Source organism: Phaseolus vulgaris, chromosome 3 (genome assembly GCF_000499845.2).
Source record: "Phaseolus vulgaris cultivar G19833 chromosome 3, P. vulgaris v2.0, whole genome shotgun sequence".
Classification (NCBI taxonomy): domain Eukaryota; kingdom Viridiplantae; phylum Streptophyta; class Magnoliopsida; order Fabales; family Fabaceae; genus Phaseolus; species Phaseolus vulgaris.
The window spans coordinates 35299341-35314703 of NC_023757.2; the positions used below are offsets into that span (position 1 = coordinate 35299341).

General features: G+C 34.3%; 2 protein-coding genes across 4 annotated transcripts; one reads left to right on the forward strand and one right to left on the reverse strand.

Moving 5' to 3' along the window:
• Nucleotides 1-8983, forward strand: LOC137807321 (uncharacterized). Of its 2 annotated transcripts, XM_068607918.1 has the most exons (16): nt 1-87; nt 158-480; nt 580-762; nt 1076-1481; nt 1603-1721; nt 1826-1903; nt 3374-3514; nt 3592-3636; nt 3765-3928; nt 4172-4250; nt 4327-4412; nt 4945-5074; nt 5815-5947; nt 6061-6206; nt 7658-7844; nt 8245-8983. In XM_068607918.1, the coding sequence occupies exons 2-16, from the start codon at nt 184-186 to the stop codon at nt 8448-8450; spliced, it is 2400 nt and encodes a 799-aa protein (XP_068464019.1). In that variant the 5' UTR covers nt 1-87; nt 158-183; the 3' UTR covers nt 8451-8983. The 2 variants fall into 2 exon arrangements, with proteins under 2 accessions (XP_068464019.1, XP_068464018.1); XM_068607917.1 differs by having other exon boundaries at nt 3-480.
• Nucleotides 8984-10640: 1657 nt separating this feature from the next.
• LOC137807322 (probable receptor-like serine/threonine-protein kinase At5g57670) lies at nt 10641-15113 on the reverse strand. Of its 2 annotated transcripts, none has more exons than XM_068607920.1 (7): nt 14294-15113; nt 13952-14206; nt 13647-13804; nt 13447-13526; nt 13212-13347; nt 12903-13052; nt 10641-11022 (listed from the first exon to the last, which is right to left on the reverse strand). In XM_068607920.1, exons 1-7 carry the CDS (start codon nt 14487-14489, stop codon nt 10858-10860), a joined length of 1140 nt encoding a protein of 379 aa, XP_068464021.1. In that variant the 5' UTR covers nt 14490-15113; the 3' UTR covers nt 10641-10857. The 2 variants fall into 2 exon arrangements, with proteins under 2 accessions (XP_068464021.1, XP_068464020.1); XM_068607919.1 differs by having other exon boundaries at nt 10641-11018; nt 12899-13052; nt 14294-14912.
• Nucleotides 15114-15363: the final 250 nt, after the last annotated feature.

Below are 15363 nucleotides of genomic sequence, written 5' to 3' on the forward strand. Positions count from 1 at the left end.
GAGAATAAACATAGGAGAGGCAAGGTCTATGAATTAAAACCCTGCTTAAAATCGGAATCAGGGCGCAAAAACCCTAATAAGAGTGTGGTGTGTCTCTCTTCTCTTCTTCTACCTTCCCTTCGCTTTTCTTCCTTCTCCCTCACAGTTCCACTTGCAGCGCCCAGAACGCAGCGTTTCGGCAGCATGATAAGCGGAGGGTTAAACTACGTTTCTTCCGCTCCAGCTTTTTCAAAGGATGGGAAGCGCCTTCTCGTTTGCAGCGGCACCTCCGTCTCCGTCTTCAGCACCACCACTGGCTCACTTGTTTCCTCACTCCAAGGCCACACCGCCCTCGTCACCGCCGTCGTTGTGGTCCCCACCACCGCCTCGTTGCTATGCTGCTGTTGGACTGCCTCTGTCGACGGAACCATTCGCCAATGGGACTACCCCGTTCCCGAATGCCTAAGGATTCTTGACCTTCGCCTTCCCATTTTCTCCTTGGTAACATATTCATTTGTTAATTCTTATTGCCTATTCAGAATTTGAATGCAGAAACGGAAACATAGTGTTTAGTTTTGATACATTGTATATCCTATTCAGGTGGTGCCTTCTGTATTGTCCACGAGGGAAGAAAAAGACGCCAAGTCGTCGCCCAATGTTATTGCTTACGTGTCTGTTGAGAGTAGAAATACACAGGACAATCGGCCCAAGCCACTTTTTGGACAGATCAGGAAGTGTAATTTGACCAACTTTCATTCTGTTAGCAACCTAATATTGAGAGAGGTAATTTTTTTAAAGAATGAATGTTTGCTTTATGAAAGGTTGAGCTGTGAAAAACTCAATCTAAATGAGACAGTCAAACTTTATTTTATATTTGTTATTCAGTAACCTTGTAGTTGAAAGCCCTTGGAAGTTGTGATTTCCTAAACAATGTCTACTTGTACTAATGTGCCCTCGAATCAGAAATGATTTCTGTTCATTGGTTCATCCTCAGATGTCGTCAGTCAATATATATGAGAATGCACTTTAATTATTATTATTATTATTATTATTTCTTGTTGCTTAAGTAAATGCATGTTCTCTCACTTTTTGACAGACCGAACAACCAGAATCTTTAACCATTAGTCCCTCGGGAAATTTTTTGGGTATAAAAGACAAGCGGAAACTTCATATATGGAAAGTTCCTAAAATGGATTCTGATTCTGCTGTGTCTAAGAAGATTACCTTGCATCATACAAAGACCTTTACAGTTATTGCATTCCATCCTACAGAGAGAATTGTGGCTGCTGGTGATGTAACTGGAAGAATTTTAATTTGGAGAGGATTTGGAGCTCAGAAATTCACGAACAGTAGTGGATTAGTGAATAGAAGACCAGCAGATAATGATGATAAGCCCGGGGTAAGGGAAAATGATGATGCTGAATCGTGTTGCACTTGGCATTGGCACTCTTCTGGAGTGAGTCATTTGTCTTTCTCTTCAGATGGAGCCTACTTCTACTCAGGTAAATAATATTGGCTGAAGTAAATGAAAGGAGTCATTGAACTGGGTAATACGAGTGTTCGAACTCTCTTATGCATTTCAGGCAATATAATTATTGTTTATATGGCTTCATTTGATATCAGGTGGGAAGGAAGGGGTTCTTATGCTTTGGCAGTTAGACACAGGAAACAAGAAATCTTTACCAAGAATTGGGTCTCCACTTCTTTATTTTGTAGATTCTCCTGAATCATCCCTCTCCTCAGTAAGGATTACTAATATTTAGTTGAACATATAGAATTAGATGTCTCTTGGTCTGTCCTGACAACTAGTCTTTTTTACGTTGTTTAACTAATTAAAGGTCTGCAGTTATCTTGTGCAGATAATCAAATCCATATATTGAAAATGCCTTCAATGGAAATAATAAAGTCTATTTCTGGTATCAAGGTTGGTTCCTATAGTTGTTCTCTTTGTATTTGTATTTTTCTGCTCACCATGTGCTAATATCATTCCTATGCCATCATTTTAGAAATTATTGTTAATTGGAAAGTTAAATGATCACCATCTTAAATTTCTCCTAGATATAGGCTTGTAAGATTGAAACAGCATGGCTAGTTTTAAGTCAATATTTGATTTTGGTGAGGTGAATTTTTCAATTTATTTCTCCATCAAACTATTCTGAGTATTCGAGTAGTGTGTATTCTTGATTCATTTGTGTACTATGAATCAGAATGTTGTTATATGCAAGGTTATCAAACTCGCGAGTTTACTCGCTAACTCGTCCGAGTTTAAGAGTTTACTATTGAGTCAAGAGTTAACTTGTGAACAAAGTCGTTTTTCAGCAAAACTTGAATCAAACTCGGTAGAATCGGTCAAACCCGCGAGTCTCAAGCCGAGTGAACGATTTCAAATTTATTTTGTTTTGTACCTGAGTTTGTTCGTGTTTCATTTAAGGTCTCACCGTCACCTTGTTGCTCGCTGTTGTTTCACATTGGGTCGCCTTGCCTAGCACTGCCGTTGCGTTCTACCTTCGTTTTCAGTTAGATTCTTTGGTTCTGTGTCACAGCTAGGTTTCATGATTTTGTTTGGGATTCATGCATAAATTAAAAAGCAATTTGGGAGTTTCAGGAGGGGTTTCGGGAATTAAGTGATTTGTTTTTTTTTAGTGTGACAGAAAAATAAAGTTAAAATAATTACTTTATTATTGATTGAGTTTAGCAGATATGATGTCTGAAAGTGTTGCTACGTCTTCATCACTTCCACCAAGAAATAAAAATGTTTTTGGATAACCGAAAAAAAGTTAAATATAATTACTGTTCAAAGAATGACACATTTTCATATTTAAAACATCATTTTGCTGGGACTGGTTAAGATTCTGAACCTTGTGTTTCTATTCCAGAAGAAGTTAAAGTCTTAATGAACTTGTTAGGGTATGAATTTATTTATTTTAATATTGTGGAATTGGTATCATGAATATTTTTTTATTAAATTTTTATATGAAATACATTCTTACGAGTCTACGAGTCGGGTTTACGAGTCGAGTATACAGACCTCCCACGAGTCTATGTAAACTTTTGAGTCTGATAACCTTGGTTATTTGTCTCTTAATTATAGTCAGTTACTTTGTTATGAAAGGTGTGCTTGCTAGTTTGTTAGTTTTCTTTTTTCTTGGCTATATATAGCTGGATCCTATTTCTTTTACTTGTTTTTTCAAGAATACAATTCACCTTTTTATCTCTTTTAAGTTGTCTTTATAATCTTTTATTGAGAAAGTATAAAAGCTTCTATGCTAGAGCATCTTTTCTTTCTAAAATAAATTTGGTTAGAACAACTTGCATTTATGTAAATTTTGTAGTATTTATCCATGTGCTTGCATTTGCTGGTCCTGGATATATAACTTTACTTTTTTTTTGGCAGCCCCCTTTGTTGTCTCAAGATATATGTGAAGGTCTTTCCAACCGAGTTTCCTTTGACTGCAGTTCTGGCTCCGTGGCTGTACAAACAGAAAACTATCGCATCCAATTCTACAGCTTGTTTGCCAATCGGGGACTTTATGAGGTAGTACCTTTTTATTTTGATTTTTCTTTTTAAATTAGCCATGTAAATGTATAATGTTTGAATTTGTTTTTCTGCAGGTTCAAGTATGTGAAAGAAACCATCAACCAGTTGATGAGGTCACGGTATGTGCTAGTTACATATATTTCTTCTAATTTGATTTGATAAATCCACAATCTTATTGTCACATTTTGTCTCAACTTACAAAGCATTTGATTGATGATTAATCTGTTAAAGAATATTGTGGTTACAGCTGGTGGTTAGCTTGGTGGAGCTGTCTGTTGATGGCTCTTTGATGGGTACAGTTGAAGTCAAACTTCCTGAAGACGGAATAGGAGGTCTTGTTTGTTTGAAGTTTTGGGAGTTGGATGATAACCAGAGATTTTCAGTATCCACCCTTATTTATGAACCTCATAGGTTTGTCCACAGATTTTCTTATTGAGAAAAATTAAAAACCTTAAAGCTGTATTATGGTTATATAAGTGGGTCCTCATAATGTAATAGTATGGTGCATTCAGTTGTTTTAATGTTGTGATTGATTTTTTAAAACTACTTTATAAACTATTCTATAACTGCACTTCTACCTTTTCATGCTGAATTTTGAGCGGCTAGTCCCTTTAGTTATATTAGAGTGAAGTTGACACATCTACTTATTGATAGGGATGCCAATATTTCTGCTGTTGCTTTCCATCCCACTCGTCGCATGGCTGTCAGCTCTTCCTATGGTGGAGATTTCAAGGTCATTATGGATAATTTGTTATGCATGCTTAGGATTAGTTTCTGGTGCTTATTTAGTTTTCTTCTACATGTTTTAGGTATGGGTCTGCAAGGAAGAAATTGAGAACAAAGGCCAGAAGCTTCAGAATTCTGGTTGGATGTGTCATGCTGTTGGGTCATACAAGTATGTAATTGTACTATGTTAGAATTAACTAATATTTGTTTGTTTAGATTATAGACGTTAAAGAAAAAACCAACTAAAATGTTAGTTATCCTGATGAACTCTAAATTTGTAATAAAGGGGAAAACATTATTGAACATATTAGTTATCATTTAAATAATGGACTGGTCACAGGTTATGGATATCAGATAAGAACAAAAAATCTTTCTCCTACATTTTTTTTAAGTACTATAAAGATGATTAATAGTTGCGTGAAGTATTCCCGAGATTCCTTGCTGAATGCCTTAATTGTGAGCAGCTGTTTTATTACTTTTTTGGTTTTTCCACTTGAAGTATTGTGTTATGTAACTTATGTTATAATTTAGCCCCTTGGCAGCACTTCAAGAGGGTTACTTATTTGCAAAATTAAGAACATAATTATATTCTTCAGATGGATAATCACAATATGATTTAGGTGTTGTTTGCTTCTGTTTGAAATTAAGTTGATTACACAACTAACTGATTTTTATGATGTGGATACATCATGCCTCTGCAGAAATAAAGCCATGAGAGCTGCCGCTTTTTCAGCTGACGGTTCTGTGCTGGCTGTTGCTGCAGACACTGTTATTACATTGTGGGATCCTAATAATAATGTCCTTGTTGCTGTTATAGGGGAAACTCCAATGGTGACCTTCTTGAACCCTGGTCATCCCTATTATTATTATTATTATTATGATTTTGATACTAAAACACATTGTAAACGTGTTATATGTTTATAAATAAACATGCTGATGCAATATGTGAAGTGTATAATTTGACTATTTGCTAGTTAGCACTTGTGTGTATGACTGTTGACATTTCTTAACTATTTAAGTCCTGGTATGAGGCAGAAAAGCCTGCAATTTGGTCTATATTTAGCAGTATGCATCAAAACATCAAATTCAGGACCAGTAAACTAAGAAAAATGAAAAATAAAGAGGCTTAAATATATTTTTGTTCATTGTATGGATAAATTTCATTTTAGTCGTCAAACTTTTAGTTTTGGACCTTTCATTTTTTAAAATCCCCATAATAATTCACTGTTGATGTGACATGCAGCCAATCTTGTTATATCATCCATTCCAAGGTGGCATATCTGATGCATGCCATGCCACCATAAGTGATATGAGGAACCATTTTGAAAAATTATTAAACTTACGAAAGATCTATAATTTTATGTTGAAGAAATAAAACCAATTTAGCCTTATATTTCGAATCTAAAATATATTTTATCCAAGAATGAGAAACAGGCGACAAAATAATTTCCTTTTGTTGTATCTGAATGTGCATGGCTATGATATTGCTTTTGGGTTATATATTGTGGGATTCATTAATTATTGCTCTTACTCATTCCCCCTTATCTCTAATTTGTTGTATTTTTCCCTAGCCTATCACGAGCCTTGTCTTTGCTGGAAGCTCAGATTATCTTCTGTCTGTATCTCATGGTTCAAAACCCCAGCTATCTGTTTGGAGTATGTCAAAGTTAGCCGCATCTTGGTCATACAGACTCCATATAGAAGGTTTGAAGATTTTGTTTCTTTCCATATTAGTGTACTGTTTTATCTTTCTGAACTTATGTGAACGTTATGGGAGTAGTGTTGATCTGACAGAATTATGATGCATATTCTTGCAGCTATCTCCTCTGCGATAGATTTGTCGTATTTTGCAGTCCTTGTTATTCTTCCTGAATCAAATGATTGTACATTTAAAGGTGATGGGATTATCTTGTTCTTCAACGTGACAGATCCTGTTCCTGTGGCTTCCTGGTCTGTAACCAAGGTACAAATCCTTTACATCTCTGAAATTTTCTGACTACAGGTCAAAAATAGAGTTATAAAGTATCAGAGTTGACAATGGGTTTTAAATGCCCATTGCTACTACCCTCAGTGAGTTTATTTTTATTTAATGAAGAAATATATTTTATTTTATTCCCGCCTTACCAAATATTGGTTATTATAGTGCGGGATTTAGTGAAACCTATTACCCTGAATAGCATCAATGTTTTCACCATTTTTCCTTTTGCCAACAAAACCTGTGTTATTGTTGGCAAATGGGGGTTCGTCATTGAAAGAGCAAAAATCTACTCTGCCTTTTGGCGGTTTTATTGTGAACAAATAACAAACAATAGTGGTCTATACCACAGGCGTGTTAGTAGACGAGAATGGGCTATATTGTAGAAACAGAAACTAGAAAGTAAATATAATTCATTCTCACTTAGAAGTTATAGACTAGAATTCTAAAAGTATTGAGACTGTCAGACTGACCAACTTTGAAAATATAACTGAAAGAAATACATGATGAAAATCTTAAATAGAATAGAAGAGAAAGTGGATAATACAGTTTTAGAAGCAGGAGTGTGCAAAAGGGATAGAAATAAGTGAATCTAAAAACGAAATAGATAAATGAAACGAATGGAACGTCAATTAAAAAAGATTAAAAACAGTACTTAAGATAATTAGAGACTGATACATCTTTATTGAAGATGATGGTGCTCATTGGAAGGAGTACTGGAGTGGGCCTCCCTTGACCATTGACAGAGTGGGTCATGCGCACTGGCTGGAGAGAATTGGGGTTCTTGATTTTCTGTCACCTGCAATGAGTTTGGAACAAATCTGTAAATTTGGGTATTTTTTTGAAAAAGCCAAAAGTATAAAATTCAATCAATCTCAAGCCACCAATACCCATCATCGTATGCCATATCCACCATGGCTATTTTAGGTTGCACGAAGCAAAATGGCAAGATGTGCTACACCATTGATGGCAAATTGCCATTCTGCCAAAATCTGCAATGCTATACCTCTGGTGCTGTTGTCAACATAACAAATCTTTGATAAAACTAGACAACAGTGCCATACCATTATTTTGGATATGATGGTCTGAGACGAAAAAAATACTGGAGAAGATTGTTGGAGACAAACTCGTGGTCTATGTCATGCTAACTGCTGAACAATAATGAAACGAGTGCAAACCAGTCTGTGCAATTGGCTTTTTGAGATGTAGTTAGAAACTAATTTTCAATTTTATTTTCCCCCCACTTTGGTGGCAATATTCAGGTATGCATGACAACTTTCAAAGAATAGAAATGGATAATAATTCAGATTGTTTAGGAATTGTATTGAGAAACATCTCTTCCAAAATTGATCTCCATTTAGTGCCTGACTGAATTAACTAGTATGCTTGACGATTTACATTGCTTTGATTGTTCTTCCTGTCTCGCTTATCTCATTCAGGCCAAGGGAGGGGCACTTGCTTTTCTCAAAGGAGAGCCGTCTGAACCAGCAATTACTGATGGGATACCATCGCAGAAACTGCTTGCATATATAAATGGAGATCGTGAATATGTCATCCTTCATCCATATGGCAAAGAAGCCCGTGAGCTAAGTACTACGCAGGATGATCTTGTGTTTGAAGAAACAGGTGTGATGACTTTTATTTTGTTCTGTTCGGGTTTATACTACTCTGCTTCATGTATAGGGACGAAGGAAAAAAGTTATAGGTTCAAGTTCTATCCCATAAGACGAAAGTGAGAGGAGCAATTCATGCCCATAGAATTAAAATGAACGGTTAAGCTTGGCTTTATTTGAAATGGTCTTCAATATTCATGTTTAATTATGTAGCCGAAATTAACACCTCTAACACTATTATTGGAAACGTCCCATACAGAAAGAAAGAATTGAATAGGTTGTATTGCTAAACAAATTTCACATTCTTTTTGTCGTCTGGCTTTCATTTTATTTGTTCATTTTAGCAATACCGTAGGTTGTATGATAAAAAGTCCTTCATAAATATATTGCATTTTATGGTTTTTGAATTTCAGGACAATCTGGATACACGTCAATTTATGGAAAGCTACCCAGGTTTGACTTGAAAAGGAACATGGCTTCATCAATTTCATTTGCTGCTTCGGAGAGGCCCTGGGAGAGCATATTTAGTGGATCATCGCATTCGTTGCCTCCCCTCACCAAATTGTGCTCGGAATTTTTGGAGTCCCTGTTGGAGAAAAGGACAACCAGTATAGTATGACACACTACATACATGAAACCCATCAATGGATTATATTTTTCTTTGACGTCACTCAGCAGAGCTCAAGAGACATAAAGATCGGGCTTTAAAGATATTTGTACGTGCCCTTCAAGACTGGTTCAAGCACTACCTTCTACCCACTGCAGGTTGGTCTGGCATTAGCAATTTGCCATTTTCACATGATGGGGGGATAAGCTGATGCAGGAAAAGATGGGACAACAAAAGGTTTCGGCTTTAAGTTGTTGCCTAGATGGTTTGGTACGCCTGAGATCCCCCCCTTCCAATACCCATTTTGCCTTGCTAGAATGACCTTTTTAATTTATATATTCTTTAGTTATAAGTTCTTGGATGAGGAGAAATTTTTGACAGTAATGAATGATGGTAGTTTGTAGGGTAGCAATTTTGTAAGCTTGTAATCGTTGTCAACGGTATAGCAGCGAATGCTGTAGAAGCTACAGTGCTTAATTCTTAGGTCTAAATGTTATGGATTGTGATCCTAAATTATTAGTGATAATCTGGTTTTGCCCTCTTCATTGCTTATTCGTTTTAACGTAATTTTGTTATTCTATCTTTAGTTGGTGAGGTATGAACCTATACAATATCTCCCTCGCTCTATGGGAGGAGCCTGCTCCTTGAGTATTTAATGAAAATAATTTGATATCGAACCATTTTTGGTTACTGAAGAAGAAATAAAAATTTAATTTCAAATGTATTTTAATTGCATTTCCCCCTTAATATGTCTTGCACACAGGCATTTTAATAAAAATAAAACGTTTTTGGGATGTACATAGTTCATAGCAGGACCACGTACTTTGCTGATAAATGTGTGGATATGATGCATATCGAAATTGAACAAAGGAAAGTACAAAGGGAGGATGAAAAAGATTCAATACTGCAAACGACTATCACAGATTATGACATTATTTTAATTGGACAGGACAATGTTCCAATGGTTTTGGAAACATGTCAGAAATTGATAAAACTCATCTGTTTTCATGTCCTGATCACCTACTCCCTTTCCAGAGGAAAATGTATGTATTTATTTATTTTCTTAAATAATGTCACTTTCTCTTTCAGCATGGCTTACTTGTGCCCAGTTGTTCATTCCTTAAGTGCAACATATACATAGCATTAAATTGATTCATTAACTGTTTCATCATTTTGGTAGCTGATCGAGTAAATTGAGAAAGTAGATAAGAAATAAGGATAACTTATATTTTTATTGTTGGACTTATGGGTGTGTAAGGAGACTAGTCCACCCCTTCAAGTCCTACACATGTTGAAACATCTATGGAAAATAATTTATTTGTATAGTTCATATTTTAAACCATCTTATCTTTTACAAACTACATCGTACTACAAAACCTATGTACTACTAAAATATTTAAGTGTTAAGAAAAATCAACATCCAAATAGAAAATAACAAAATAACATAAAATTCATTAATTAATAATTGATTTTTCCTATTTTTTACTTTTAAAATTTTTGTCCACTTTGTTTACAACACAATACAAATTAATCTTCTTATTCATAGAAAAGTCAACAATGATATCCGAAACAATTTATATAAACTATTTAAATAACTCAGCTAGAAAGTGATTGCTTTGCGTGACTTCCCTTCTCTTGACACGCTGCTATTCAACGATTATAATGGAAACAATAGTAATTTGTTGGCATCTCATAATTAATCACTTTCTTCAAACTGTTCTTCTCTCTGTGTTTCTTTCTATTTACGTTTCTAAAGGTAGAACATTTTTTGTGCATAGCCTCTCGCCTTCAACACGTAAAAGCACTATCATCCCATGAAACCTACCACCAAGATAATAAGAATACTAACTTATTAAAAATGCAAATCTCACCACATACCATCTTACTCAGCTACAGGGCATGTTGTTTTTTAATTAAAGGTAAAATAAAAATGCAAATTTCACCACTTTATATATAAGTGACCAAAAGCTTATTAGGATATAAATTGAAATCACGGCCTCTTCTTCAAGAGTAAAATATTGGCTTAAAAAATATGAGCCATCATTTTATGCTCAATCTATTTCCAATGTCTCTGTCTAAAGTGTTTAAACCTCATATTATTGATAGTGAAGTCACATGATGTAGAAAAGTTGCAATGAGTGGACATTTTTGGACCCAATCACCATGCCTTGTTTCACAAAACTATAATATGATTGAAATTGGTTAGTCCATGAACAACCTTGGTGTGTCATTTTCCTCTAAGAGTTGCCGACATAATTGGATTCAATTACAATCAATATTTCACATCCACAAAAACAAAAATAGATTGAAAGAAAAATGTTACAAGAGATTGATTAGATAGGAAGGAGTGGCATAGCCACATGAACTCCTCTCCATGAAATTTGTATATATACAAGCAATTGAAAGAGGCAAGTGATTCCTAAGTAGTGCTTCCAATGGAATCAAGTAATGACATTGAAAAGGAGCTATCATATTCATACTCAAGATCCTCAAAACCCCAGAACTCCTCCTCCTCTTCTTCTTCTTCCTCTGGCATTTTCCACTTTTCTGTATCTTTTTCTCCCTTTTCCATTACCTCCAGTACCTGTCAATTCATAAATAAATCTCATTAAGATTAATGAGCTCACTATTTCTACACTATCAACCAATTAATCATACATCACAATTTTAAGAGCTGATAAATTTATTATAGATAGTTAGATGTCAGTATGCTTTATTTTCACACGATTAAACAGTACATTATTTATGCAAAGAGTTTTCTGAATTCTGACAATTACATGCATACTGCCAACCATTATTGCTTTGTGCGTGATTCACCTTAAGAACAAGTGACCCACAATAATAAATTGAATGTGTTTCATCTGTGTGTTGGATAAATGTACAAATCATCACCAAGGGTGACACTGAACCTAATAGAACTGCGCATTTAATTTGTCTTTTAATTTGTGATATATATATATATATTGTTTTATTGATTTGTGTTACACATTTATATCATATGAATTAGCATATATTATATGTGCTGTCGTGGTGCTAGCATAAGGATAAAATTAGGTAGAAGAGAACATCAAGTGATTGATGAATTTGCATGGGAAGAAAATGGCGGCCATTGGCATCCAGAAAATTATGATGAAATCTATGGGAGAATGACGATGAAAGCCACCTTAATTAAATAAATGGAAAGGGTATTATTATATTTATTTAGGTTAATTGATTGTTTGAACTTTAAAGCCAGAAAATTGATCTTAATATGCATAGTTTATTGGTAACTTGAAAACGGAGTAATCTAGAAAGCAATAATAATTGGATTGGTGAACACGCCACATATGCTAATAATAGATAATGTTCAGCCGTTGAGAAAATTAAACAATAAAATATTTGCTTATCAAATAATAATAATAATAATTATTAATGAACCCTACACAATAATAATACTACATGAACGAAATAATAGTCATAATAAAATAAAATGATTAAACAAGATAATACTTTTCTTTTTGTTTACATGTATTTATTTTCAAATGTTATGGAGTCTCTTTAAGATGTTGTTGAGAAAACTAAATATAAAAAGTATTTTGAAAATATTTATTTTGTTATACATAATATAAAACATACATTTAAAAGTATAGTATATTAAATATTTCTTACTAGTGTAAATAATTATCTTGCACAAGATTCAAAAGTGATTCAAAAAGAGTTATTATTTAATGAGATTGTTTTTTAAAATATTAACATTTTTTTAATTTTTTTTTATCTCTTTTAATATAGCCTTTTATTTGTATTACCAATATTTTTAAAAAAGAGTAGATTAATCACTAAACCATATTAATTAATTAATATATTATTTTAGTTGAAAATATTACACAGACTAGTATATAGTAAAATTAGCGTATATACATCTCTAATATATTTAACGAAATAACTTATAAATCCATTAAGCTTTTTTTTATTATTGTGAGGAAATAAGTCCTATAAAGTACTTTTACGAAATATTTTTTTAACTCTGAGAGAAACATTACATGATTTTTTAAAAGATTATTGTCCTTTTCAAAAGATATAGATATACAAACAATATAAAATATTTTAAACATATTTAATTAAAAATACACTTCTTTTTAGTAAATGCTAACCCACGTTCCAGAGAGGACTAAATAAAGAGATAAAAACAAAGAAGAACAATTTTTTAAAAATAAGAAAAGGCTCTTTTAAATATACGCTTTATTATTATTTTAGAAAAAATAAAAAAGTGCATTCTCCAAGCTTTTCATTAAATAAACTGTATTTCTGATTTTTCTAATTTGTAATGAAATTTAATTAATAATGGAGTGCATGTTAGGTTATTTTAGACTGTAATATTAACAACAGTAACTTTTTTTATAAATGTTTTGTTAATTTTATAAATGTTTTGTTAATGTATGTATTGTTTTTGCAAAAGAAGAAACAGAAGAAGGAAGTGTAAGGTACCTCAGTCATGGTAGGTCGCCAAGTTGAAGAAGCCCGAATGCAAAGAGATGCAGCAAAGGCAAATCTTTTTAACTCTGTCACATCATAAGCCCCTTCAAGCCTTGGATCTACCAACTCTTCAATCCCACCCTTGTTCAAAATTGGTTTTGCCTATTTGTTCAAAATACATGGTTAACTACTGAACCAATAATACCCTTAATTAATGACTTAACCAATGTTAAAAGTCACCATTAGATCAAACAATGGAACACGCCAAGTTCATAATGAGAGAGAACAAAGTCCACAAAGGAAAAAGGAGGGGTTACTTACCCAGCTGTGTAAGCTTTGGTGTGACCCATCTACTGGTTTTCTGCCTGAGATTACTTCTAGCAAGAACACACCAAAGGCAAACACATCTGTCTTCTCATCCACAACTCCATGCAAGTAGTACTCTGGGGCCAAATGTCTGCAAAAAGATTGAAAACATATCCATTTTCAAACCATTCATATATTTTAAACTATACTATCCATCTTATCATTGAAGGGTCTGTGAGATGCTGAGTACCCAAATGTCCCTTCTATTGGGGCAATGGAGTGATGAGTCCATTGAGATGGAAGCCATTTTGCTAGTCCAAAATCAGATATCTGCCACAATCATAAACAATGAATACTTGGGGTAAAAATAAACCCATAAAAAGAACACTGTTTGAAATATTGATTCAACTAAAATAGGAAAAGTGTCTATAATACAGATTAAAAAAGGACCTGTGGCTCAAAATCCTTCGTTAACAAAATGTTTGACGCCTTAATGTCCCGGTGGATTATCCTCCTCTTGCAGCCCTTATGCAAGTAGTGGAGGCCGCGTGCAGTTCCAATAGCTATCTTGTGCCTCGTTTTCCAATCTAAAGGGGGCAACTTTTCATCTACAAAGAGAACCACCACACTCATAAATTAAAACCTTATCTTTATTTTGGTAACCCAGAATGCATGCAACTCTTTTGCTGCCAAAATTTCAATTTTTATGAGAAAGAAGAGGATTTGTTTTTGGCTGATGTTGGTTTAATAATTACCATGAAGAAGTGATGCAACAGAACCTCTAGAAGATAGCTCAAAAACAAGGTAAAGGCCATTGTCAATACAACACCCCAGAAGAGGCAACACATTGGAATGGTTCACATGACCAATTGTACCAATCTCTGTCAAAAACTCTTTCTCCTTTCTCTCATCCCTCGAAGTTCTTGTGAGTCTCTTCACAGCAATTTCCTCACCCCCATTCACTGTTCCCTTGTAAACCTCCGCATACCCTCCTTTTCCAACCAAATTTTCTGCCACAGGAAGCAAAAAACGTTTAACAGAAAGAAAGAAAAAAAAAAAAAGAACACACTTAAATTTTCAAACCCAGCCTGAATTACCTGAGCTGAAGCCATTTGTGGCAACAAACAAGTCTTCATAAGAGAAGCACTTCCAAGAGGGTCTTCCATAAGGTTCTTCTTTATACGGAAGAGTCTCATGACTTTCTCCACCTTTAGGACTCAGAACTTGTTCCCTTGAACCTCGTCTTCCAAAGGAGAAGAGCCTCTTGAAGCTGTTGCTCCGAATATACCTCATTGCAATGAACAATCCAACAGGGTACTCTGTTTCATGCAGAGCAGAGCAATTGAAAACAGTGAGCGCGTTCGGGTTTCACAAACATAGAGACACGACCATTAGCGCTCTCTCGTAGGTTTTGTTTTCTTAGTTGAAAGGTGTGGCGTGAAGAAGTGCCATGTACTAGGGAGGGACCATTAGAAAAGCTTAAATGCTTTGTCTCCAATACCATCCATGGTATGCTATGATAAGTTTTCTAGATACAAATGACAAGAAAACTTTACCTGTGGAGAGAAAGGTACAAAGAAAGAAAAATAAGGATTGAATAAAGGGGTTGGAATTCTGGTTCTTATAGGGTAGCCTCGCCCTATTATCATCCTCTCTATTTAACTTGCTTTCAATATTGTTAATTCACCTAATTAATTGCCACCAGGAGTGATCCCTGCCTTTCACAATGTAATTGTAACATAACTTTATCGAATATCTTTGTCATTCTTAATCCCATCTAGAAGTTCGACATGCCTGTTCCATGACTATTTCTTCAATTGCTGATGTAATGAAAATGAATTTCTTAAATAATTTCTCAAACTCAACTTAAGAATTAGTTAAGGATAACATAATAAAACAACAAAGAAATGTAAGTGTGCATCTAATGGAATTTCGCCTCTCATTTTATTAAATATTTTTCTTGTCATTTATTTTCCTTATAAATAGTTCTAATAAATTCATGTTTTTAGATTAAAAAAAAAGGAAAAATTGGAGGGAACCCTCGTTCCATGTGTCAGTTTCTGAGTGTGCTACTATCGGTGCTACACTAGATAGCCATATCCAACTAAGGCAATGGTTCAGGTAAACTACTTTGCATTTATGATGGAAAAACTAGTTGTAATGAAAA